We start from the raw sequence: 23,862 nt of genomic DNA on the forward strand, positions 1-23,862 counted from the left end.
AGGTTTCCCTCCACCGGTGGTGGGAGGACCAAGGAGCACCACAGATGACTCGGGGTCTACAGACAAGGCTGGAGGGAGTGGTGGCCTCTCTGGCCCCTCAGACGCTCCAGACAGCCAGCTGGGAGCTCCAGGGCCAGGGGCCGTGATGAGTCCTCCAGGCCCAGCAGTGTTACTAGGTCCCAGGATGGCCATGATGACCATGCAGCCTCGTTCAGGACTACCACCCCCTCAACTCCAGCCCACTTTTGCCCCTCACCTCCCTCCCCCCAACATGCCCCCAATGATGATGGGCTCCAGGGGCCCCAACCCCATGTTCCCCCCCAGAGGGGGCCCTCCAGGTGGGTTCAGGATGCCCATGGGCCACCAGTCCATGGAGGACTTTCCTCACGGACCCCCCAGACATCCCTTCCAGCCTGGACCCCCCAGACATCCCTTCCAGCCCGGACCCCCCGGGGAAGAAGGTGGCAACTGGGAGGGCGGGAGACACTTCAGGGGCGAGAGGCCAGGGTTCGGGGGACATGACAGGGATTGGGGGAGGTTTGGGGAGCAGGTGAGAGGGTTTCCGAGAGGAGGAAGAGGAGGGGGTTGGTCCAGAGGTGGGCCTGAGGGGAGGGACCGCTTCATGAATCGACAGGATAGATTTGAACGGTGATGACAGGGCCGGGGGGCTGAAGAGACTGGGATCAACATCCAGGGTCCTGTCGGGAAAAACCCTTTTGGAACAGGAATGAACGACCTGAACTCGTCCAATAAAAACACAGAGTTTAGTTTTTTTTCTACAGTGCGTGTAACTGAACACATCCCAGATGATCTGGCCTCAAGAGAACCACTTGGAGACTGGGCACATTTTGAGTCGGGACACAAACATTGAAATGTACAGCCTGTCCCTGATTAATTTCTCGACCGTTCCAAAGACATTAAGACGAACACAAAGAAACATTATGGTCCGGTTACCCAGAAACAGAATAGACCTAGTCCGTGAATAAATAGCATGTTCAATGGAGGATCTCTGTGAGAACGACTTCTTTAGTCCAGGACGAGGTTTAATCTGTGTCTGGGAAACCAACTCGGTGAGAATATCACAGTTTAAACCGACGGAAGTCTAATTTTGCAGTCAGTTCATGTGAATAACTTTGTCCTATTTTTGAGCTGGTATATTCTGACAGAAAACCACAGAGAGAAGAATACTGCTTGGTATATATTGTATGTGCTGATGGCCAATATCTTGTTTTGTATATTTTGAGTGAATGTTTTGTTAATTCTCAAGTAAGTCTGTCACTAGGCCAGTTAGAAAAAAATTAGAAAAAACAAACTGTTGATTTGTTGTCAGTTTTACGGTTGGATCTGAAACCACAATGATCTTTATATTGATTGAGGGGAGGGGAGGGGGGGGGGGCGCTTCAGAACACCAAAATATTTTGCTTCAGAATTTGTATCATTAGCTGTTTTGTTTTTAGTAAACTATTTTTGTACTAAACAAGTGTCTCTTGTAAATTCTTCATGGGAGGCAAATTTTAAATGCAATGTATTTTTTCACTCACTGACATCAGGGAAACCGTTGGCAGTTCCATCGTTTACCACTAGAGGGCAATGAAGCACTTTTTTTTAACCTGGGATAGTAGCCAGGGTCTCACTTTTACACGTTAATCAGATCAAACTTTATTTGCCACATGCGCCGAATACAACAAGTGTAGACTTTACCATGAAATGCTTTACTGACAAGCCCTTAACCAACAGCGCAGTTCAAGAAGAAGAAAATATTTATCAAGTAGACTAAAATAAAAAGTAACAGAATAACAATAACGAGGCTTTATACAGGGGGCACCGGTACTGAGTCAGTGTGGAGGTTATATACAGGGGGCACCGGTACTGAGTCAGTGTGGAGGCTATATACAGGGGGTACCGGTATCGAGTCAGTGTGGAGGCTTTATACAGGGGGCACCGGTACTGAGTCCATGTGGAGGTTATATACAGGGGGCACCGATACAGAGTCCATGTGGAGGCTATATACACACGGTACTGAGACGATGTGGAGGTTATATACAGGGGGCACCGGTACTGAGTCCATGTGGAGGCTATATACACACGGTACTGAGTCCATGTGGAGGCTATATACAGGGGGCACCGGTACCGAGTCCATGTGGAGGCTATATACAGGGGGCACCGGTACCGAGTCCATGTGGAGGCTATATACACACGGTACAGAGACAATGTGGAGGTTATATACAGGGGCACCGGTGCCGAGTCCATGTGGAGGCTATATACACACGGTACCGAGGCTATATACACACGGTACAGAGACCATGTGGAGGCTATATACAGGGGGCACCGGTACCGAGTCTGTGTGGAGGTTATATACAGGGGGCACCGGTGCCGAGTCTGTGTGCTGGGGTACAGGCTAGTTGAGGTAATCTGTACATGTAGGTGGGGGCGAAGTGACTATGCATATTTCTTGGTTTCCTGTTTTTACCAGAATGGCAAATGCACTCTAAGTGTATCCTCTTCCTCTTGTGGTCTAATATACACCTTTGCTCTACAGTATTATGTTTGTCCCTATATGTACAGCTTGCTCCCACAGTAACAAACAAACACAGAGTGGCAGCAGTTTACAAAAGGGGAGGGGGGGGGGTCAATGTAAATTGTCCAGTGGTGATTTATGAATTGTTCAGCAGTCTTACGGCTTGGGGGTAGAAGCTGTTGAGGAGCCTTTTGGCCCTAGACTTGGCGCTCCGGTACCGCTTGCCGTGCGGTAGCAGAGAAAACAGTCTCTAACTTGGATGACTGGAGTCTATGACAATTTTTATCCTCTGACACCACCTAGTATATAGGACCTGGATGGTAGGAAGATTGGTCCCAGTGATGTACTGGGCCGTACCTACTACCCTCGGTAGTGCCTTACGGTCAGATGCCGAGCAGTTGCCATACCAGGCGGTGATGCAACCGGTCAGGATGCTCTCGATGGTACAGCTGTAGAATGTTTTGAGGATCTGGGGGCCCATGCCAAATCTTTTCAGTCTCCTGAGGGGGAAAAGGTTTTGTCGTGCCCTCTTCACGACTGTCTTGGTATGTTTGGACCATGATAGTTCGTTGGTGATGTGGACACCAAGGAACTTGAAACTCTCGACCCGGTCCACTACAGCCCCGTTGATGTTAATGGGGGCCTGTTCGTCCCACCTTTTCCTGTAGTCCACAATCAGCTCCTTAGTCTTGCTCACATTGAGGGAGAGGTTGTTGTCCTGGCACCACACTGCCAGTTCTCTGACCTCCTCCCTATAGGCTGTGTCATCGTTGTCGGTGATCAGGCCAACCACTGTTGTGTCGTCAGCAAACTGCAGCATTCGTGGGTGAACAGAGAATACAGGAGGGGACTAAGTACACACCCCTGAGGGGCCCCATTGTTAATGATCAGCGTGGCAGACGTGTTGTTGCCTACTCTTACCACCTGGGGGCGGCCCGTTAGGAAGTCCAGGACCCAGTTGCAGAGGGAGGTGTTTAGTCCCAGGGTCCTTAGCTTAGTGATGAGCTTTGAGGGCACTATGGTGTTGAACGCTGAACTGTAGTCAATGAACAACATTCTCACATAGGTGTTCCTTTTGTCCAGGTGAGAAAGGACCGTGTGGAGTGTGATTGAGATTGCGTCATCTGTGGATCTGTTGGGGCGGTATGTGAATTGGAGTGGGTCTAGGGTGTCCGGGAGGATGCTGTTGATGTGAGTCATGACCAGCCTATCAAAGCACTTCATGGCTACAGACATGAGTGCCACGGGGCGGTAATCATTTACCTTCGCTTTCTTGGGCACAGAGACTATGGTGGTCTGCTTGAAACATGTAGGTATTACAGACTCGGTCAGGGAGAGGTTGAAAATGTCAGTGAAGACACCTGCCAGTTGGTCCGCGCATGCTTTGAGTACACATCCTGGTAATCCATCTGGCCCAGCGGCTTTGTGAATGTTGACCTGTTTAAAGGATTTGTTCACATCGGCTACCGAGAGCGTTATCACACAGTCATCCAGAACACCTGGTGCTCTCGTGCATGCTTCAGTGTTGCTTGCCTCGAAGCGAGCATAAAAGGCATTTAGCTAGTCTGGAAGGCTTGCGTCACTGGGCAGCTCGCACCTGGGTTTCCCTTTGTAGGTTGTAATAGTTTTCAAGCCCTGCCACATCCGACGGGCGTCAGAGCCGGTGTAGTATAATTCAATCTTAATCCTGTACTGACGCTTTGCTTGTTTGATGGTTCGTCTGAGGGCATAGTGGGATTTCTTATAAGTGTCTGGATTAGTCTCCCGCTCCTTGAAAGCAGAGCATTTAGCTCGATGCGGATGTTGCCTGCAATCCAAGGCTTCTGGTTGGGATATGTACGTACAGTCACTGTGGGCACGACGTCGTCGATGCACTTATTGATGAAGCCGGTGACTGAGGTGGTATACTCCTCAATGTCATTGGATGAATCCCGGAACATATTCCAGTCTGTGCTCGCAAAACAGTCCTGTAGTGTAGCATCTGCATCATCTGACCCCTTCCGTATTGGGCGAGTCACTGGTACTTCCTGCTTTAATTTTAGCTTGTAAGCAGGAATCAGGAGGATAGAATTGTGGTCAGATTTGCCAAATGGAGGACGGGGGAGAGCTTTGAATGTGACTCTGTGTGTGGAGTAAAGGTGGTCTAGAGTTTTGTTTTTCCTGGTTGCACATGTGACATGCTGGTAAAAACATTGTAAAACTGATTTAAGTTTTTCTGCATTGTTAGTCATTTATCAGATACTCCAGAGTGACTGAGCCCTCTCCTGTTACTCCCTGTTCACCCACGACTGCGTGGCCATGCACGCCTACAACTCAATCATCAAGTTTGTGGACGACACAACAGTGGTAGGCTTGATTACCAACAACGACGAGACGGCCTACAGGGAGGAGGTGAGGGCCCTCGGAGTGTGGTGTCAGGAAAATAACCTCACACTCAACGTCAACAAAACTAAGGAGATGATTGTGGACTTCAGGAAACAGCAGAGGGAGCACCCCCCTATCCACATCGACGGGACAGTAGTGGAGAGGGTAGTAAGTTTTAAGTTCCTCGGCGTACACATCGCAGACAAACTGAATTGGTCCACCCACACAGACAGCGTGGTGAAGAAGGCGCAGCAGCGCCTCTTCAACCTCAGGAGGCTGAAGAAATTCGGCTCATCACCAAAAGCACTCACAAACTTCTACAGATGCACAATCGAGAGCATCCTGTCGGGCTGTATCACCGCCTGGTACGGCAACTGCTCCGCCCTCAACCGTAAGGCTCTCCAGAGGGTAGTGAGGTCTGCACAACGCATCACCGGGGGCAAACTACCTGCCCTCCAGGACACCTACACCACCCGATGTCACAGGAAGGCCATAAAGATCATCAAGGACAACAACCACCCGAGCCACTGCCTGTTCACCCCGCTATCATCCAGAAGGCGAGGTCAGTACAGGTGCATCAAAGCCGGGACCGAGAGACTGAAAAACAGCTTCTCTCTCAAGGCCATCAGACTGTTAAACAGCCATCACTAACATTGAGTGGCTGCTGCCAACACACTGACTCAACTCCAGCCACTTTAATAATGGGAATTGATGGAAATTGATGTCAAATATATCACTAGCCACTTTAAACAATGCTACTTAATATAATGTTTACATACTTTACATTATTCATCTCATATGTATATGTATATACTGTACTTTATATCATCTACTGTATCCTTATGTAATACATGTATCACTAGCCACTTTAACTATGCCACTTTGTTTACATACTCATATGTATATACTGTACTCGATACCATCTACTGCATCTTGCCTATGCTGCTCTGTACCATCACTCATTCATATATCTTTATGTACATATTCTTTATCCCTTTACACTTGTGTCTATAAGGTAGTAGTTTTGGAATTGTTAGCTAGATTACTCATTGGTTATCACTGCATTGTCGGAACTAGAAGCACAAGCATTTCGCTACACTTGCATTAACATCTGCTAACCATGTGTATGTGACCAATAACATCTGCTAACCATGTGTATGTGACCAATAACCTCTGCTAACCATGTGTATGTGACCAATAACCTCTGCTAACCATGTGTATGTGACCAATAACATCTGCTAACCATGTGTTTGTGACCAATAACATCTGCTAACCATGTGTTTGTGACCAATAACATCTGCTAACCATGTGTTTGTGACCAATAACATCTGCTAACCATGTGTATGTGACCAATACATTTGATTTGATTTACAGTTAGTGCGTTCATTTTAAGATGACCTCATATCACAGTCAGAGTAAGTCAATTGTTCCTCAATGAAGTAGCTATCAGCAAGTCAGAACTAATAGGGGGAAAGTCAAGTGTGAGTGTTAGTTCATGAAAGGCAAGTTGTTTTTTTGAGTGTTGGGGAGGAGGAGGGGGGGGGGGTTTCTGTGTCACCCTATTCCCAATATATTACACTTTTCTTTTTGACCGGGGTCCATAGGTCTCTGGTCAGAAGTAATGCACTATATAGGGGATAGAATAGGGTGCTAATCGGGATGCACCGGTTGTTTCTGCAGCCGTCTTCAGTTTTCTCTATGCTCAGCTCGTCACCTGTCTGTGGGCTCCTCCAGACGGTGTCCATTTTGTACATCTGTTTACATTATCTGACCACGACAGGTATATTATTCACACCTGGTTATTATTATTTGTTATCTTACAGTACCGTCAGAAGGTTTTCATACCCCTTGACTTATTCCACATTTTGTTGTGTTACAAATGGATTAATTATCTCACCAATCTACACACAAATACCCCATAATCGTTACTGATTACACATTTTGTTGTGTTACAAATGGATTAATTATCTCACCAATCTACACACAAATACCCCATAATCGTTACTGATTACACATTTTGTACGGGTAACTTGTAACCGTAACCTACCCCGTGTAGGAAAACCCTGGTCATTTGTGGTGGAATCTGTGTTTGAAATTCACTGCTCGACTGAGGGATCTTACAGATAAGTGTATGTGTATATGAGGTACAGAGATGAGGTAAGTCATTCCGACAATTAAAGCTAAAACACTTCCTGCACACATTCCATGCAACTTATTGTGACATGTTAAGCACAGTTTTACTCCTGATCTTATTTAGGCATCGCCTTAACAAAGGGGTTGAATACTTATTGACTCAAGACATTAAAGCTTTTCATTCTTAATTTCTTTCAAATAATTTCGAAAAAAAACGTTGACCTTATGGAGTATTGTGTGTAGGCCAGTGACACAATCTCAATTTAATCATTTTTTAAAATTCAGGCTGTAACACAACAAAATGTGTAAAAAGTCCAGGGGTGTGAGTACTCTCTGAAGGGCGCTGCACATGTTAAGGGCGACTGTTTCTTAACCCCACAACAACAGCCTCTGTTCAGTTGACATGTGAGTCCATTGCTACCGGCCGCTTGACTCTACATGATACAATGTTGTCTTTGACATTTTCTCTAAGCCTGCATCTTACGATCCCCCCTATAGCCTGAGGTTATTACTGCTGGAGAGTGAGACAAAGCTTCAACTGTTGAGTTGAAGAGTTGAAACTCTTCAGAAGTTATAAACTCAGTTATCATGAACTCTTTTTTTATTTTTGTCTTGGTCACATCTCTGAAAGTGTGTTCCCTTCACACACCTAATACCTCTGGTTCTGGGATGGTCTTTCATAACCTCTGTTTTACATTTTTATTTTTATTTATTTAACCTTTATTTAACTAGGCAAGTCAGTTAAGAACAAATTCTTATTTTCAATGACGGCCTAGGAACAGTGGGTTAACTGCCTGTTCATGGGCAGAACGCCAGATTTGTACCTTGTCAGCTCGGGGTTTGAACTCGCAACCTTCCGGTTACTAGTCCAATGCTCTAACCACTAGGCTACCCTGCCGCCCCAGTTTTATATTTGTAGGAATTTAGATTGTTCCACATCCGACGAGCGTCAGAGCCGGTGTAGTAGGATACAGGATTAAGTAGGCATCCTACTACACCGGCTCTGACGCTCGTCAGATGTGGCAGGGCTTGAAAACTATTACAGACTACAAAGGGAAACCCAGACGCGAGCCTACCAGTCTAGCTAAATGCCTTTTATGTTTGCTTCGAGGCAAGCAACACTGAAGCATGTACGAGAGCACTAGCTGTTCTGGATGACTGTGTGATAACGCCCTCAGTAGTCTATGTGAGCAAGACCTTTAAACAGGTCAACATTCACAAAGCTTCGGAGCCAGACGGATTACCTGGATGTGTACTCAGAGCATGCGCGAACCAACTGGCAAGTGTCTTCACTGACATTTTCAACCTCTCCCTGACCAAGTCTGTAATACCTACATGTTTCAAGTGGCGAAGGTAACCTGCCTAAATGACTAGCGCCCCATAGCACTCACATCGGTAGCCATGAAGTGCTTTGAAAGGCTGGTCATGGCTCACATCAACAGCATCGTCCCAGATATCCTATACCAGGGCTGCCCAACCCTCTTCCTGGAGATCTTCTGTCCTGTGGATTTTCAGTCCAACCCTCTTCCTGGAGATCTACTGTCCTGTAGGTTTTCAGTCCAGCCCTCTTCCTGGAGATCTACTGTCCTGTAGGTTTTCAGTCCAGCCCTCTTCCTGGAGATCTACTGTCCTGTAGGTTTTCAGTCCAGCCCTCTTCCTGGAGATCTACTGTCCTGTAGATTTTAAGTCCAACCCTCTTCCTGGAGATCTACTGTCCTGTAGGTTTTCAGTCCAACCCTAATTTAACACACCTGATTCTACTTATTATCTGCTCAACAAGACCTTAACTAGCTGAATCAGATATGCTAAATCAGGGTTGGACTGAAAACCTATAGGACAGTAGATCTCCAGGAAGAGGGTTTGGCAGCCCTGCCCTAGACCCAATCCAATTTACACCCCACCCCCCAACAGATCCACAGATGACACAATCTAAATCGCACTCCACACTGCCATTTCCCACCTGGACAAAAGGAACACCTGTGTGAGAATGCTGTCAATTGACTACAGCTCAGCGTTCAACACCATAGTGTCCTTAAAGCTCATCACTAAGCTAAGGACCCTGGGACTAAACACCTCCCTCTGCAACTGGATGCTGGACTTCCTGACGGGCCGCCCCCAAGTGGTAAGGGTAGGCAACAACACGTCTGCCACTCTGATCCTCAACACTTGGGCCCCTCAGGGGTGTGTACTTAGTCCCTTCCTGTACTCCCTGTTCACCCACCACTGGGTGGCTAAACATGACTCCAACACAATTGTTAAGTTTGCTGACGACACAACAATGGTAGGCCTGATCACCGACAACGATGAGACAGCCTATAGGGAGGAGGTCAGAGAACTGGCAGTATGGTGCCAGGACAACAACCTCTCCCTCAATGTGAGCAAGACAAAAGGAGCTGATCGTGGACTACAGGAAAAGGCGGGCCGAACAGGCCCCCATTAACATCGACGGGACTGTAGTGGAGCGGGTCGAGAGTCACCAACGAACTAACATGGTCCAAACACACCAAGACAGTCGTGAAGAGGGCACAACAAAAGCTTTTCCCCCTCAGGAGACTGAAAAGATGTGACATGGGTCCCCAGATCCTCAAAATGTTCTACAGCTGCACCATCGAGAGCATCCTGACCGGTTGCATCACCGCCTGGTATGGCAACTGCTCGGCATCTGACCGTAAGGCGCTACAGAGGGTAGTGCGAACGGCTCAGTATATCACTGGGACCAAGCTTCCTGCCATCCAGGACCTCTATACCAGGCGATGTCAGAGGATGCATAAAATTGTCAGAGACCCCAGTCAGACTGTTCTCTCTGCTACCGCACGGCAAGCGGTACCAGAGCACCAAGTCTAGGACCAAAAGGCTCCTCAACAGCTTCTAGCCCCAAGCCATAAGACTGCTGAACAATTAATCAAATAGCCAACGGACTATTTACATTGACACCCCCCCCTCCATTTGTTTTGTACACTGCAGCTACATGCTGTTTATCCATGCATAGTCACTTAACCCCTACATACATGTACATATTACCTCGACTAACCTGTATCCCCGCACACTGACTTGGTACCGGTACCCCCTGTATAAAGCCTCCTTATTGTTATTTTATTGTGTTACTTTTTATAATTTTTTACTTTAGTTTATTTGGTAAATATTTTCTTAACTCTTCTTGAACTGCACTGTTGGTTAAGGGGCTTGTAAAGTCAGCATTTCACGGTAAAGTCTACACTTGTTGTATTCGGCGCATTTGACAAATAAAGTTTGATTTTGTATTGATCTACACTGAACTCTGATGTCAAACACACAGATCTTGTGGTGTCCCAGACTCCCCGACTCCAGACTTCCAGACTCCAGACTCCCAGACTCCTAGACTCCCCGACTCCCAGACTCCTAGACTCCAGACTCCCCGACTCCCTGACTCCCAGACTCCTAGACTCCAGACTCCAGACTCCCCCCAGACTCCCAAACTCCCAGACTCCAGACTCCCAGACTCCCAGACTCCCAGACTCCAGACTCCCCGACTCCAGACTCCAGACTCCAGACTCCCAGACTCCCTGACTCCCAGACCCAGACTCCCAGACTCCAGACTCCCAGACTCCCAGACTCCCAGACTCCCAGACTCCAGACTCCCAGACTCCCAGACTCCAGACTCCCAGACTCCCAGACTCCCAGACTCCAGACTCCCAGACTCCAGACTCCCAGACTCCAGACTCCAGACTCCCAAACTCCAGACTCCCAGACTCCAGACTCCCAGACTCCCAGACTCCCAGACTCCCAGACTCCCAGACTCCCAGACTCCCAGACTCCCAGACTCCCAGACTCCAGACTCCCAGACTCCAGACTCCCAGACTCCAGACTCCCAGACTCCCAAACTCCCAGACTCCAGACTCCCAGACTCCAGACTCCCAGACTCCCAGACTCCAGACTCCCAGACTCCCAGACTCCCAGACTCCCAGACTCCAGACTCCCAGACTCCAGACTCCCAGACTCCAGACTCCCAGACTCCCAGACTCCCAGACTCCAGACTCCCAGATCTTCCTCTTTCTATTCCTCAGACTCCCAGACTCCAGACTCCCAGACTCCGATTGGCTCCAGCAAGATCTTCCTCTTTTCGCGGCATAGATCTTCCTCTATTCCCATAGATCTTCTGCACTGGCCATACTCTTCCTCTTTCCTCGCGGCCATAGATCTTCCTCTTTCCTCGCGGCCATAGATCTTCCTCTTTCCTCGCGGCCATAGATTGTCTAAGATACTCGTTGAAGAGGTTTCAGATGTTTTCAGATAATAATAATAACAATTAAATAATTATTAAACGTACATTAACAGCCTAAAAAGTTGTACAACTACTAATAGGCCTACAACTACTACAACTACTAATACCAACTACTAAAACCAACTACTGCTACAACTACTAATACCAACTAATAAAATCAACGACTGCTACAACTACTAATACCAACTACTAAAACCAACTACTGCTACAACTACTAATACCAACTACTAAAACCAACTACTGCTACAACTACTAATACCAACTACTAAAACCAACTACTGCTACAACTACTAATAGGCTACTAAAACCAACTACTACAACTACTAATACCAACTACTAAAACCAACGACTGCTACAACTACTAATACCAACTACTAAAACCAACTACTGCTACTAAAACCAACTACAACTACTAATACCAACTACTAAAACCAACTACTGCTACAACTACTAATACCAACTAATAAAACCAACTACTGCTACAACTACTAATACCAACTACTAAAACAACTACTAATACCAACTACTAAAACCAACTACTGCTACAACTACTAATACCAACTAATAAAACCAACTACTGCTACAACTACTAATACCAACTACTAAAACCAACTACTGCTACAACTACTAATACCAACTACTAAAACCAACTACTGCTACAACTACTAATACCAACTAATAAAACCAACTACTGCTACAACTACTAATACAACTAATGAAACTACTGCTACAACTACTAATACCAACTAATAAAACCAACTACTGCTCCAGCTAATAAAACCTACTAATACAACTAATGAAACATACTGCTACAAACTACTGCTACAACTAATGAAACCTACTGCTACAAACTACTAATACAACTAATGAAACCTACTGCTACAAACTACTGCTACAACTAACAAAACCTACTGCTACAACTACTAATACAACTAATGAAACCTACTGCTACAACTAATAAAAACTACTGCTACAACTACTAATAAAAATACTGCTACAAGGTACAACTACAACTTATAAAAATACTGCTACAACTACTAATACAACTACTAAAACCTACTGCTACAACTACTAACACAACTACTACTACAACTACTGCTACAACTAATAAAACTAATACAACCTACTGCTACAACTACTAATAAAACCTACTGCTACAACTACTAATAAACCTACTGCTACAACTACTAATAAAACCTACTGCTCCCACTACAACAAATAAAACTACTGCTCCAACTACTAAAACCTACTGCTACAACTACTTCTACAACTACTAATAAAACTACTGCTCCAACTACTAATACAACTACTAAAACCTACTGCTACAACTACTAATAAAACTACTGCTACAAGCTACTGCTACACCTACTAATACAACTAATACAACCTACTGCTGCAACCTACTGCTACAACTACTAATAAAACCTACTGCTACAACTACTAATAAAACCTACTGCTACAACTACTAATACAACTACAAATAAAACTACTGCTACAACTACTAATACAACCTACTGCTACAACTACAACAAATAAATCTACTGCTCCAACTACTAATACAACTAATAAAACCTACTGCTCCAACTACTAATACAACTAATAAACCTACTGCTACAACTACAACAAATAAAACTACTGCTCCAACTACTAATACAACTAATAAAACCTACTGCTCCAACTACTAATACAACTAATAAAACTACTGCTACAATCTACTGCTACAACTAATAAAACTACTGCTACAACTACTAATACAACTAATAAAACTACTGCTGCAACTAATAAAACCTACTGCTACCACTACTGATTCAACTACTAATAAAACTACAACTACTAATACAACTAATAGTCCTGTTCTGTGAGCTCATGCGGCCTACCACTTCTCGGCTGAGCCGTTGTTCATCCTTGACGTTTCCACTTCACAGTAACAGCACTTACAGTTGAAGGGGCAGCTCTAGCTTGGCAGACATTTGACAAACTGACTTGTTGATTACGACGGTGCCACATTGAAAGTCACTGAGCTCTTCAGTAAGGACATTCTTCTGCCAATGTTTGTCTATGGAGATTGCATGGCCGTGCGCTCCACTTTATACACCTGTCAGTAACGGGTGTTGCTGAAATAGCCGAATCCACTAATTTGAAGGGACGTCCACATACTTTTGTATATTAGTATATTTTAACTAATAAACGTTCAAAACCTAAAAAGGACCATCTCCGGTTAAATCTTCATTGACATTAATTTATCACGGACATAGGTTGCTACTCCCCCCACCTAGAGTGCACCTAAACAACCTGACCATTACGACATTTCTATTCGATCAAATAAACCCCACGTAGCAAATGAGCAATACATTTTTTTTAAATCAATTTTGACACGCTCTCATTGACCTGCATACAAAAATTCCTCACGTCGTGGGTTTATTTCCGTGGACAGATTTTGGGCGGAGTAAAACCTCTCGCTTCGCCTCTTCCTCTCTGTAGTGGCGTAGAAACAACATGGTAGCGGCAACAGACGGAGCTTTCCGCGGCACAGACTAGCGATGCCATATTCTACACAGCGCGTCCAATTCACCGCATACACTGGACGACAGCCACAATAGTCAACAGCGAGTAATGAACAGGTATGTTTTGATGCATAATGTTTGTTTTCTTCTCATGTGGTGGGGATAAATTAGCCTGATGTTTGACGCCGAGATATCTTCCCCCCCTAGGTCCTAGAGACCGGGGCCAATAACCGTGACCGCGTCAATAACAAGGCATAACGCAGATTTCTCTTTCATAGATAGGCTACCGTTTGTCTAATTGTTTAAGACCGGCTAAACTCACAGGTAGGATGTCTGGTGTTTGTCAAATCCAGCCATCAAAGCTGAAATGACTGCATACGCCATGTAGCCGACACTTGGTTTACCATAAATAATGGATACATGCATGTGCGCGCCCATTCAATACCCAAGCATCATTTTCAATGCCTCCGTCACATGAAGGGCACCTATAGCTTTTATAATGTATAGGCTACATTGAGCAATAATTCACAGAATAATATGTTCCAGTCCCCGCCCCGGTGAGAGGTAAACCCCTCCCCAGTGTGATGTCTCTGTTGTATCTTCGTCACTGACCAGAGAAGCCCAGGGTGACTCTGACAAAGAGACACAGACTATTCATCACATGCATGCCTTGCTACAGGTTTTCCCCCCCAATTAAACTTGACACCAGTCTATTGTAAGCTATTGATTAAACCAAATGCACACGCAGGACATAAAAGACAAGCTGTAGAATAATAAGCATTGATTGTGTTGATTTTGACAATGTAGTTGGAGACCAACTGTAGTACTCATGGTCATGAACGAATGGTATCAGAATGACTTGTGTGTGTGGTAGGAGGATGGACTAAATATCCTGCAGATTTGATTAGATTTGGAACACACTGTTAGACCCTTGTCTGTCTTGTCTAACACTGATGTTTTGGGGACAAGTCTTCAGCATATCATCACCAACAAACACCCTGGTACAAAAAACAGAGTTAGTCATTTGTTACATCCCAAATGGCACCCTATTCCCTATATAGTACACTACTTTTGACCAGAGGTCTATATAGGGAATAGGGTGCCATTTGGGACTGCATCTTTGACTAATTTGTGCAGCAGCATTTAACACGGTGACCTTGTTGGGGGATGTAGGCTAAAAGAATCATCACTCTCTGTATCTGAGAACATGGGCAATTCCACGGTAACAGAATCATCACTCTCTGTATCTGAGAACCTGGGCAATTCCACGGTAACAGAATCATCACTCTCTGTATCTGAGAACCTGGGCAATTCCACGTAACAGAATCATCACTCTGTATCTGAGAACCTGGGCAATTCCACGGTAACAGAATCATCACTCTCTGTATCTGAGAACCTGGGCAATTCCACGGTAACAGAATCATCACTCTCTGTATCTGAGAACATGGGCAATTCCACGGAAACAGAATGAGAGATTGAGATAAAACTGTCCAGTTTGAGTGTTTGTTGCGGTTCGTTCCAGTCGCTAGCTGCAGCGAACTGAAAAGAGGAGCAACCCAGGGATGTGTGTGTTTTAGGGACCTTTTACAGAATGTGACTGGCAGAACAGGTGTTGTATGTGGAGGATGAGTGCTGCAGAAGGCATCTCGGATAGGGGGGAGTGAGTCCTAAGAGGGTTTTATAAATAAGCATCAACCAGTGGGTCTTGCGACGGGTTTACAGAGATGACCAATTTACAGAGTGTCCTATAAGGAGCATTGGTGTCAAATTTGATTTGCCGAATGGTAAAGAACATCTAGCCGCTCGAGAGCACCCTTACCTGCCGATCTATAAATTGTGTCTCTGTAATCTAGCATGGGTAGGATGGTCATCTGAATCAGGGTTAGTTTGGCAGCTGGGGTAAAAGAGGAGCGATTGCGATAGAGGAAACCAAGTCTAGATTTAACTTTAGCCTGTAGCTTTGATATGTGCTGAGAGAAGGACAGTGCACCATCTAGCCATACTCTCAAGTACTTGTATGAGGTGACTACCTCAAGCTCTAAACCCTCAGAGGCAGTAAAAACACCTGTGGGAGGAGGGGCATTCTTCTTACCAAACCACATGAGCTTTGTTTTGGAGGTGTTCCAAACTAGGTTAAGGGTAGAGAAAGCTTGTTGGACACTAAGAAAGCTTTGTCGTAGAGCATTTAACACAACATTCGGGGAGAGGCCAGCTGAGTATAAGACTGTATCATCTGCATATAAATGGGTGAGAGCACTTCCTACTGCCTGAGCTGTGCTGTTGATGTAAATTGAGAAGAGCGTGGGGCAGAGGATCGAGCCTTGGGGTACTCCCTTGGTGACAGGCAGTGGCTGAGACAGCATATTTTCTGACTTTATACACTGCACTCTTGGAGAGTAGTAGTTAGCAAACCAGGCCAAAGACCCCTCAGCGACACCAATAATCTGGCCCACAAGAATGGAATAGTCTACCGTATCAAAAGCTTTGGCCCAGTCAATAAAAATAGCAGCACAACATTGCATAGAATCAAGGGCAATGGTTACATCCTTAAGGACCTTTAAGGTTGCAGTGACACATCCAAAACCTGAGCGGAAACCAGATTGCGTACCCGAGAGAATACTATAGACCTCAAGAAAGCCAGTCAGTTAGTTATTGACAAGTTTTTCCAACACTTTTGTCAGTTAATAAACAGGACAAAAATAGGAATAGTATAAAGTTAGGATCCGCTTGTTCTCCCCCTTTTAAATAAAGAATGAACCAAGTAATGGGAACCTCCCTAGAAAGGAGAGCCAGGCAGCAACCTTAAAGAAGAAAGGGTCTAAACCATCTGACCCAGATGGGGGTCAAGTTTAACTTAGGGCTAGGGGTCCCGCTAGCGTGAAACTGGGGGGCACACAATTCAAATAAATAATCATAAATATTATGGATTTTAAACATGTATGTACATATAAGTGTCTTATATCGTCTGAAAGCTTAAATTCTTGTTTAATCTAACTGCACTGTGCGATTTACATTAGTTTATACAGCGAAAACATGCCATGCGATTGTTTGAGGATGGCGCCCCACATCAAAATATTTTTCCACTGGCAAAGGTTTCATACATAAACATATATATAAAGATAAAATATTCGCTCACTTTTTGAAAATCTTCCTCTGATTTGTCATCCAAAGGATCCTAGCTATAACATGTAGTGTCGTTTTGTTAGATAAAATCCTTCTTTATATCCCAAAAAGTCAGTTTAGTTGGCGCCATCGATTTGAGTAATCCACTTGTTCAACTTGCAGAGAAAGGAATCTGAAGATCTACCCCTAAACTTTGTTTCAACAAGTCAAAATACGTTTCTATTTACTCCTCAGACACCCTAAAATGTAATCAAACTATAATATTTCTTTCGGAAAGAAGTATGTTCAATAGGAAAACGATTTTAGCAGGTGCGTAATGTCTTCATGGCACGTGCAAACACGAATTTCCAAGACTGTGTCCCTCCACTAAAATGGTTATTTCCTATTCGTTTTGGAAGTTACAAGCTTCAAACCTGGAACATAGACTGCTGACACCCTGTGGAAGCCATAGGAATTGCATCCAGGGAGCTAATTTTCAATATGATCTTTCTCTTTAATTTCTAAGAGGATGGTCTCTCAACAACAAAAAACTTCCGGTTGGTTTTTCTTTGGATTTTCTCCTACCATATCTATTGTGTTATATTCACCTACATTATTTTAACATTTCTACAATCTTCAAAGTGTTTTCTTTCCCACGGTACCAACTATATGCATATCCTGGCTTCAGGGCCTGAGCAACAGGCTGTTTACTTTGGGCACGTCAGTCAGGCAGGAAGTAGAGAGAAAAAAGGGGCCTAGCCCTAAGAAGCCCCTTTAGCACCTCGGACTCAGTGACTGCCTGGAGGGAGAAACTTTGTAGTGGGGCAGGGGACAAAGAGGGAGAAGCATCAGGGATAGTCGCACTAGAAGAAAAATGGAAAGCAGACGCAAAGTTCGATAACAGAACGATGTCACAAACAGCACCAACAGTCATTCTGTTGTTACCAAACTTTGCATCGGCACTGTTTTTTTAAATGTGTTTTTGTAATATTTTCTGTGGGAATTGTTAAAAGTAGTCCGTTGTGCATAGAGTTGTATGGTTTGTTTAACTTTGGTTTTGGTTTGACATACATTTTTAAAGTGAGAAATGTGAGTGTCGGAGTCATTCTGTTACCGTGGAATCGCCCATATCCTTTAACATGACTGTGACCTTCCAGGCCAGCTAGCTGCATCACGATCTCATCCTCTACTGCTCTCTCAACAGTCCAGACATTATTGCAGCAATGCTGTCCAGACCCAAATGGTTGGCCCTGTCCTGGCCTTGTCCTGGCCTTGTCCTGGCCCTGTCCTGGCCCTGTCCTCGCACTGTCCTCGCCTTATCTTGGCCCTATTGCTTTGTACCTGCATAGTAACATTACTGTACACAATTATCGTGAAGTGTTACCTACTGTCCCTTCAAAGTATTCATTCCCTTTGACTTATTCCATGTTTTCTGTTACAGACTGAATTCAAAATGGATGACATTGATTTTCTCATCCATCGACACACAATACCCCATAATGACAAAGTAAAAACATGTTTTTAGAAATCTTTGCAAATTTATTGAAAATGTAAATACAGAAATTAGAATCACCTTTGGCAGTGATTTACAACTGTGAGTCTTTCTGGGTAAGTCTCTAAGAGCTTTGCACACCTGGATTGTACAACATTATTCTTAAAAAAAAAAAAATCAAGCCCTGTTAAATTGGTTGTTGGTCATTGCTAGACAAATATTTTCAAGTCTTGCCATAGATTTGCAAGCAGATTTAAGTCAAAACTCTAACTCGACCACTCAGGATCATTGTTCTTGGTAAACCACTCCAGTGTAGATTTGGCCTTGTGTTTTAGGCTATTGTCCTGCATAGCTCTACTCCCTTTCTTTTTATCCTGAAAAACTCCCAAGTCCTTAATGATTACAAGCATACCCATAACATGATGCAGCCACGATTATGCTTGAAAATATGGAGAGTGGTTCTCCGTAATGTATTGGATTTCCCCGAAACATAACACTTTCTATTCAAGCCAAAAATGTTGTTGCTTTGCCACGTTATTATTGCAGTTTTACTTTACTGCCTTGTTGCAAACAGGATGCATGTTTTGGAATATTTTTATTCTATACAAGCTTCTTTCTTTTCACTCTGTCATTTAGGTTAGTATTGTGGAGTAACTACAATGTTGATCCATCCTCAGTTTTGTCCTATCACAGCCATGAAACTCGAACTGTTTTAAAGTCACCATTGGCCCCATGGTGAAATCACTGAGCGGTTTCCTTCCTCTCCGGCAACTGAGTTAGGAAGGACGCCTGTATCTTTGTAGTGACTGGATGTATTGATACACCATCCAAAGTGTAATTAATAACTTCACCATGTTCAAAGGGATATTCAATATCTGCTTTAAAAAAAACACATCTACCAATAGTTGCCCTTCTTTGCGAGGCATTGGAAAACCTCCCTGGTCTTTGTGGTTGAATATGTGTTTGAAATTCACTGCTCGACTGAGACTTTATAGATAATTGTATGTGTGGGGGTACAGAGATGAGGTAGTCATTACATAATCATGTTAAACACTATTATTGCATACAGAGTGAGTCCATGCAACTTATTGTGACTTGTTAAGCACGTTTTTTTACCCCTAAACTTATTTATTTTACCCCTAAACTTATTTATTTGGTCGCCTTAACAAAGGGATTGAATACTTATTGACTCAATACATTTCAGATTTCCATCTTTCATTTATTAGTAAATATTTCAACAAACAAAAAATAATTCCACTTTGACATTATGGGATGTTGTGTGTGTGTGTAGGCTGGCGACCAAAAAACAATCTACATTTAATCCATTTTAAATTCAGAACATGTGGAATAAGTCAAGGGGTGTGAATACTTTCAGAAGGCACTGTATAAATCTATAATTGCTGATAAGTGATAAGTTCAAATGTTTGCCTTAGTTCTGCTTCGTAGAATTAGTCAATTTTGATGTTAAAAGCCCCGCAAAAGTCCAATGTCTTGTCCAGGGGGTGTACTTGTACATCATACTGCCTCACGCTACAGAAACAGGATGTGGGCTCCTGATCTATAGGCTGTTCTGTCCAGGGGGTGTACTTGTACATCATTTTATTTTTAATTTTATTTTTATTTTACCTTTATTTAACCAGGTAGGCAAGTTGAGAACAAGTTCTCATTTACAATTGCGACCTGGCCAAGATAAAGCAAAGCAGTTCGACAGAAACAGGATGTGGGCTCCTGATCTATAGGCTGTTCTGGCTCGGACAAGGCTGCTTGCTTTTACTTTGAATGTCGGTGTACAAAGTACTGCAATAAGGCTGCTAGGAGGCCCTGGAAGCTCTGTGAATGTGAGCTGTCTGTATTAACTCTCTCTGTGAATGTGAGCTGTCTGTATTAACTCTCTCTGTGAATGTGAGTTGTCTGTGTTAGCCCTCTCTGTGAAATATGAGCTGTTGTTTCTAACTCTCTCTGTGAAATATGAGCTGTTGTTTCTAACTCTCTCTGTGAAATATGAGCTGTTGTTTCTAACTCTCTCTGTGAAATATGAGCTGTCGGTTCTAACTCTCTCTGTGAATGTGAGTTGTCTGTGTTAGCCCTCTCTGTGAAATATGAGCTGTTGGTTCTAACTCTCTCTGTTAAATATGAGCTGTCTGTACCAACCCTCTCTGTGAAATATGAGCTGTCGGTTCTAACTCTCTCTGTGAATATCCTCTTTCCCGACCCATCATGTAGCCTGAAGCAGGGTAGTGTGTAGGTACGAGGTCAAGTTACCTGGGGGATCTAAGGTGGGAGAGAGTGGAGGGGTGGTGGGAGGGAGAGGAAGCTGCGGGGGGGGGTGTGTGTATGAGTCTCCTCTAGAAGAGTCTCGGGGTCCTGAGGGCTGTAAGTTGAGAAGATGAAGGACTCTCTCTGCTCTCTCTGTCTCTCTGCTCTCTCTGCTCTCTCTGCTCTCTCTCTCTCGCTCTCTCTCTCTCTCTCTCTGTCTCTCTGCTCTCTCTCTCTCTGTCTCTCTCTCTCTCTCTCTCTCTCTCTCTCTCTCTCTGCTCTCTGTCTCTCTCTCTCTCTCTCTCTCTCTCTCTCTGTCTCTCTCTCTCTCTCTCTCTGTCTCTCTCTCTCTCTCTCTCTGTCTCTCTGCTCTCTCTCTCTCTCTCTCTCTCTGTCTCTCTCTCCTCTCTCTCTCCATGTTGCTACTGATTATGCTCCTCTCTGGCTTGTAGCCATGAGGCCCAGGCCATATTGGAATGGCCTCTTCTCTTGGCATTTACCATGCTTGTGTCCCAAATTACACCCTATTCCTTGTTTTAGGGCCCATGAGGGCTCTGGTCAAAAGTAGTGCACTATGTAAGGAATAGGGTGCCATTGGGGACACAGCCTCATCTCCAGCTACCATCTCATACGTAGGCTACTGGAGGTAAAGCAGGAGCTTTCATTTGAACCACACGAAGAAGAATGTTGTCTGCAACATTCATCTGATCTATTCTCTTTTTAATACAGCCGAGGACTTGTCTCCTAAACAAACTGGGGTTTTGTTTTTTTTCTTGTGTAAAAGCTTGTCCTCCCCAAACACAGACGATTGCTTGAAATGTGCATATTTTAGATCTTTTTAAAGTAGTTCGTCTGTCTGTTTTTGAATAATATTTTATCCCACGTTCACATAACTGCTTGTTTATTTCATTTGCAAAGTGGAGCCAAGTAAATGGTTTTAGTGTTGTCGATGAGTGTTCTGTTTGTTCTGTCCAGCTGCAATGCTGTGTACGTCTCGAATGGCCCCCTATTCCCTATATAGTGCACTACTTTTAACCCAAAATGGCCCCCTATTCCCTATATAGTGCACTACTTTTAACCCAAAATGGCCCCCTATTCCCTATATAGTGCACTACTTTTAACCCAAAATGGCCCCCTATTCCCTATATAGTGCACTACTTTTAACCCAAAATGGCCCCCTATTCCCTATATAGTGCACTACTTTTAACCCAAAATGGCCCCCTATTCCCTATATAGTGCACTACTATTGACCTGAGCTCCATGGGGCCTGGTAGTGCACCAGAAAGGCTTAGGGTGCCATATGGGATGCACATGTTGCTGTGGTTCTGTTTGTTCTTTACACCAGCCAGACAACAGTCCATTAGGCTGATTTCTATTTGTTATATATATATATATATATATATTTTTTTTTTTACAAATGGACTCTTTTATAAAAGTCATTAAAAAGCAAAAATCTTTTAGCGTTTTGAAATGTCAAAAATGGGGAGAAAAAAGGCCAACACTCACTCACTGGCTATATACTGAGTATGGGGTCCTACCTACACTGAGTGGACAAAACATTAGGAACACCTTTCTAATATGGAGTTGCAAACCCCCCTTTTGTCCTCAGAATAGCCTCAATTTGTCAGGTCATGGACTCTACAAGGTGTCTAAAGCGTTCCACAGGGATGCTGGCCCATGTTGACTCCAATGCTTCCCACAGTTGTGTCAAGATGGCTGAATGTCCTTTGGGTGGTGAACCATTCTTGATAGACACGGGAAACTGTTGAGCGTGAAAAACCCAGCAGCGTTGCAGTTCTTGACACTCAAAGCAGTGCGCCTGGCACCTACTACCATACCCCCCCGTTCAAAGACACTTCAATATTTTGTCTTGTCCATTCACCCTCTGAATGGCACACAGACACAATCCATGTCTCATTTGTCTCTATGCTTAAAAATCCTTCTTTAACTTGTCTCCTCCCTTTCACCTACACTGATTTGAAGTGGGATTTAACAAGTGACATCAATAAGGGATCATAGCTTTCACCTGGAATCACCTGGTCCGTCTGTCATAGAAATAGTGTTTTGTACCCTCAGTGTAAGTTGCAATTTAAGTGTTTGTTTAAAAAAAAAAATTTAAATGTTGGAAGAAGTTTGGGGACCGTCCATTCCCCTGTGGAGGGACGTCTGGTACTGTAGGTACTGCAGCGATGCATTCAGTAGGCCGGAGGGATATGCGCCACTGGTTTACTATCTTGGGTAAAATGCATCCGTCTATCGACACACACACACACACACATAAACACACACACACACACATAAACACACACACACACACACATAAACACACACATAAACACACACACACATTGCAGTGGATTCACTGTTATTTCAATAATTAACATCAGAAAACACCCATTGTAGTCAAGGGAGCCCCGCCGGTCAAGGGAGCCCCGCCGGTCAAGGGAGCCCCGCCGGCCAAGGGAGCCCCGCCGGCCAAGGGAGGAGCCCCGCCGGCCAAGGGAGCCCAGCCAGCCAAGGGAGCCCAGCCAGCCAAGGGAGCCCAGCCAGCCAAGGGAGCCCAGCCATGTATCTGCTCCTAGAATACAGTCTGTTTCCTTTTCATTCACTATATCACAGCAATAGTTGCTGAATGTTCGTAAATGCGTTTTAGATGGGAGAAAGAATCTTCCTCCCAAAATGACCTAAAGCGTTTTTATTTTGTTCTGTCTTTGCTTGACCAACATTTTTAGTTTATTTATTGTAAAGTTAATTCCATTCAATTTAGCATGTCTTTTGGTGTGACAAAAGACCATAGTAGTTGGTAAAGCAGGACAAAGAGATCGGGGACAAAGCTAAATTGAATTGGCCCATTATCCACATGTATAGTATAGTTCTCTCAGCAGACTACAGTGTGCTGGAGCCTGGTTTGTATTTATGAGATGTTTTCATGAAGCAGAGAGAGGTCTTCCCAAGCTGTGTCCCAAATGGAACTCTGTTCCGTATATAGTGCACTACTTAACCAGGACCCATTGGGTGCTCTACATAGGGGACTAGGATGTCATTTAGGCCTCAGACAGTCACATTGACGCATTCTACACAGATCGGCTAATTCAACACAGGCTGATAGCCAAAGTTGTCTTGTGAGAATTATCATCTCTCCCTCCCTCTCATCCCTCCCTCCCTATGTCGCAGAACAACAGATTCCTTTAATCAGAGGAACGGGGGGAGGCCCTTCTTCTCTATCGTTGGA

General features: G+C 44.3%; 3 protein-coding genes across 5 annotated transcripts in view; all 3 read left to right on the forward strand.

Annotated features, from left to right (window-relative positions):
* LOC112266208 (SR-related and CTD-associated factor 4) overlaps window positions 1-662 on the forward strand; it is a 47,438-nt gene extending 46,776 nt beyond the window's left edge. Inside the window, exon 14 of the mRNA XM_042296497.1 lies at window positions 3-662. Within this exon, the coding sequence (XP_042152431.1) occupies window positions 3-652 (650 nt within the window). The 3' untranslated portion in view covers window positions 653-662. The remainder of the gene's footprint in view (window positions 1-2) is intronic.
* A 7,778-nt stretch (window positions 663-8,440) lies between these two features.
* Window positions 8,441-23,212, forward strand: LOC121838979 (periaxin-like). Its single transcript, XM_042294978.1, has 3 exons — window positions 8,441-8,513; window positions 10,328-11,097; window positions 23,018-23,212. Exons 1-3 carry the CDS (start codon window positions 8,441-8,443, stop codon window positions 23,210-23,212), a joined length of 1,038 nt encoding a protein of 345 aa, XP_042150912.1.
* Window positions 13,705-23,862, forward strand: part of LOC112266214 (rho guanine nucleotide exchange factor TIAM1-like) — a 209,093-nt gene continuing 198,935 nt past the window's right edge. Inside the window, exon 1 of one of the 3 annotated variants that reach the window (XM_042296490.1) lies at window positions 13,705-13,897. The gene's annotated coding sequence lies outside the window, so the exon portion shown is untranslated. The remainder of the gene's footprint in view (window positions 13,898-23,862) is intronic. The other 2 variants (XM_042296489.1, XM_042296488.1) reach the window with 2 other exon arrangements.

This window comes from Oncorhynchus tshawytscha, linkage group LG13 (assembly GCF_018296145.1).
Source record: "Oncorhynchus tshawytscha isolate Ot180627B linkage group LG13, Otsh_v2.0, whole genome shotgun sequence".
Classification (NCBI taxonomy): Eukaryota; Metazoa; Chordata; class Actinopteri; order Salmoniformes; family Salmonidae; genus Oncorhynchus; species Oncorhynchus tshawytscha.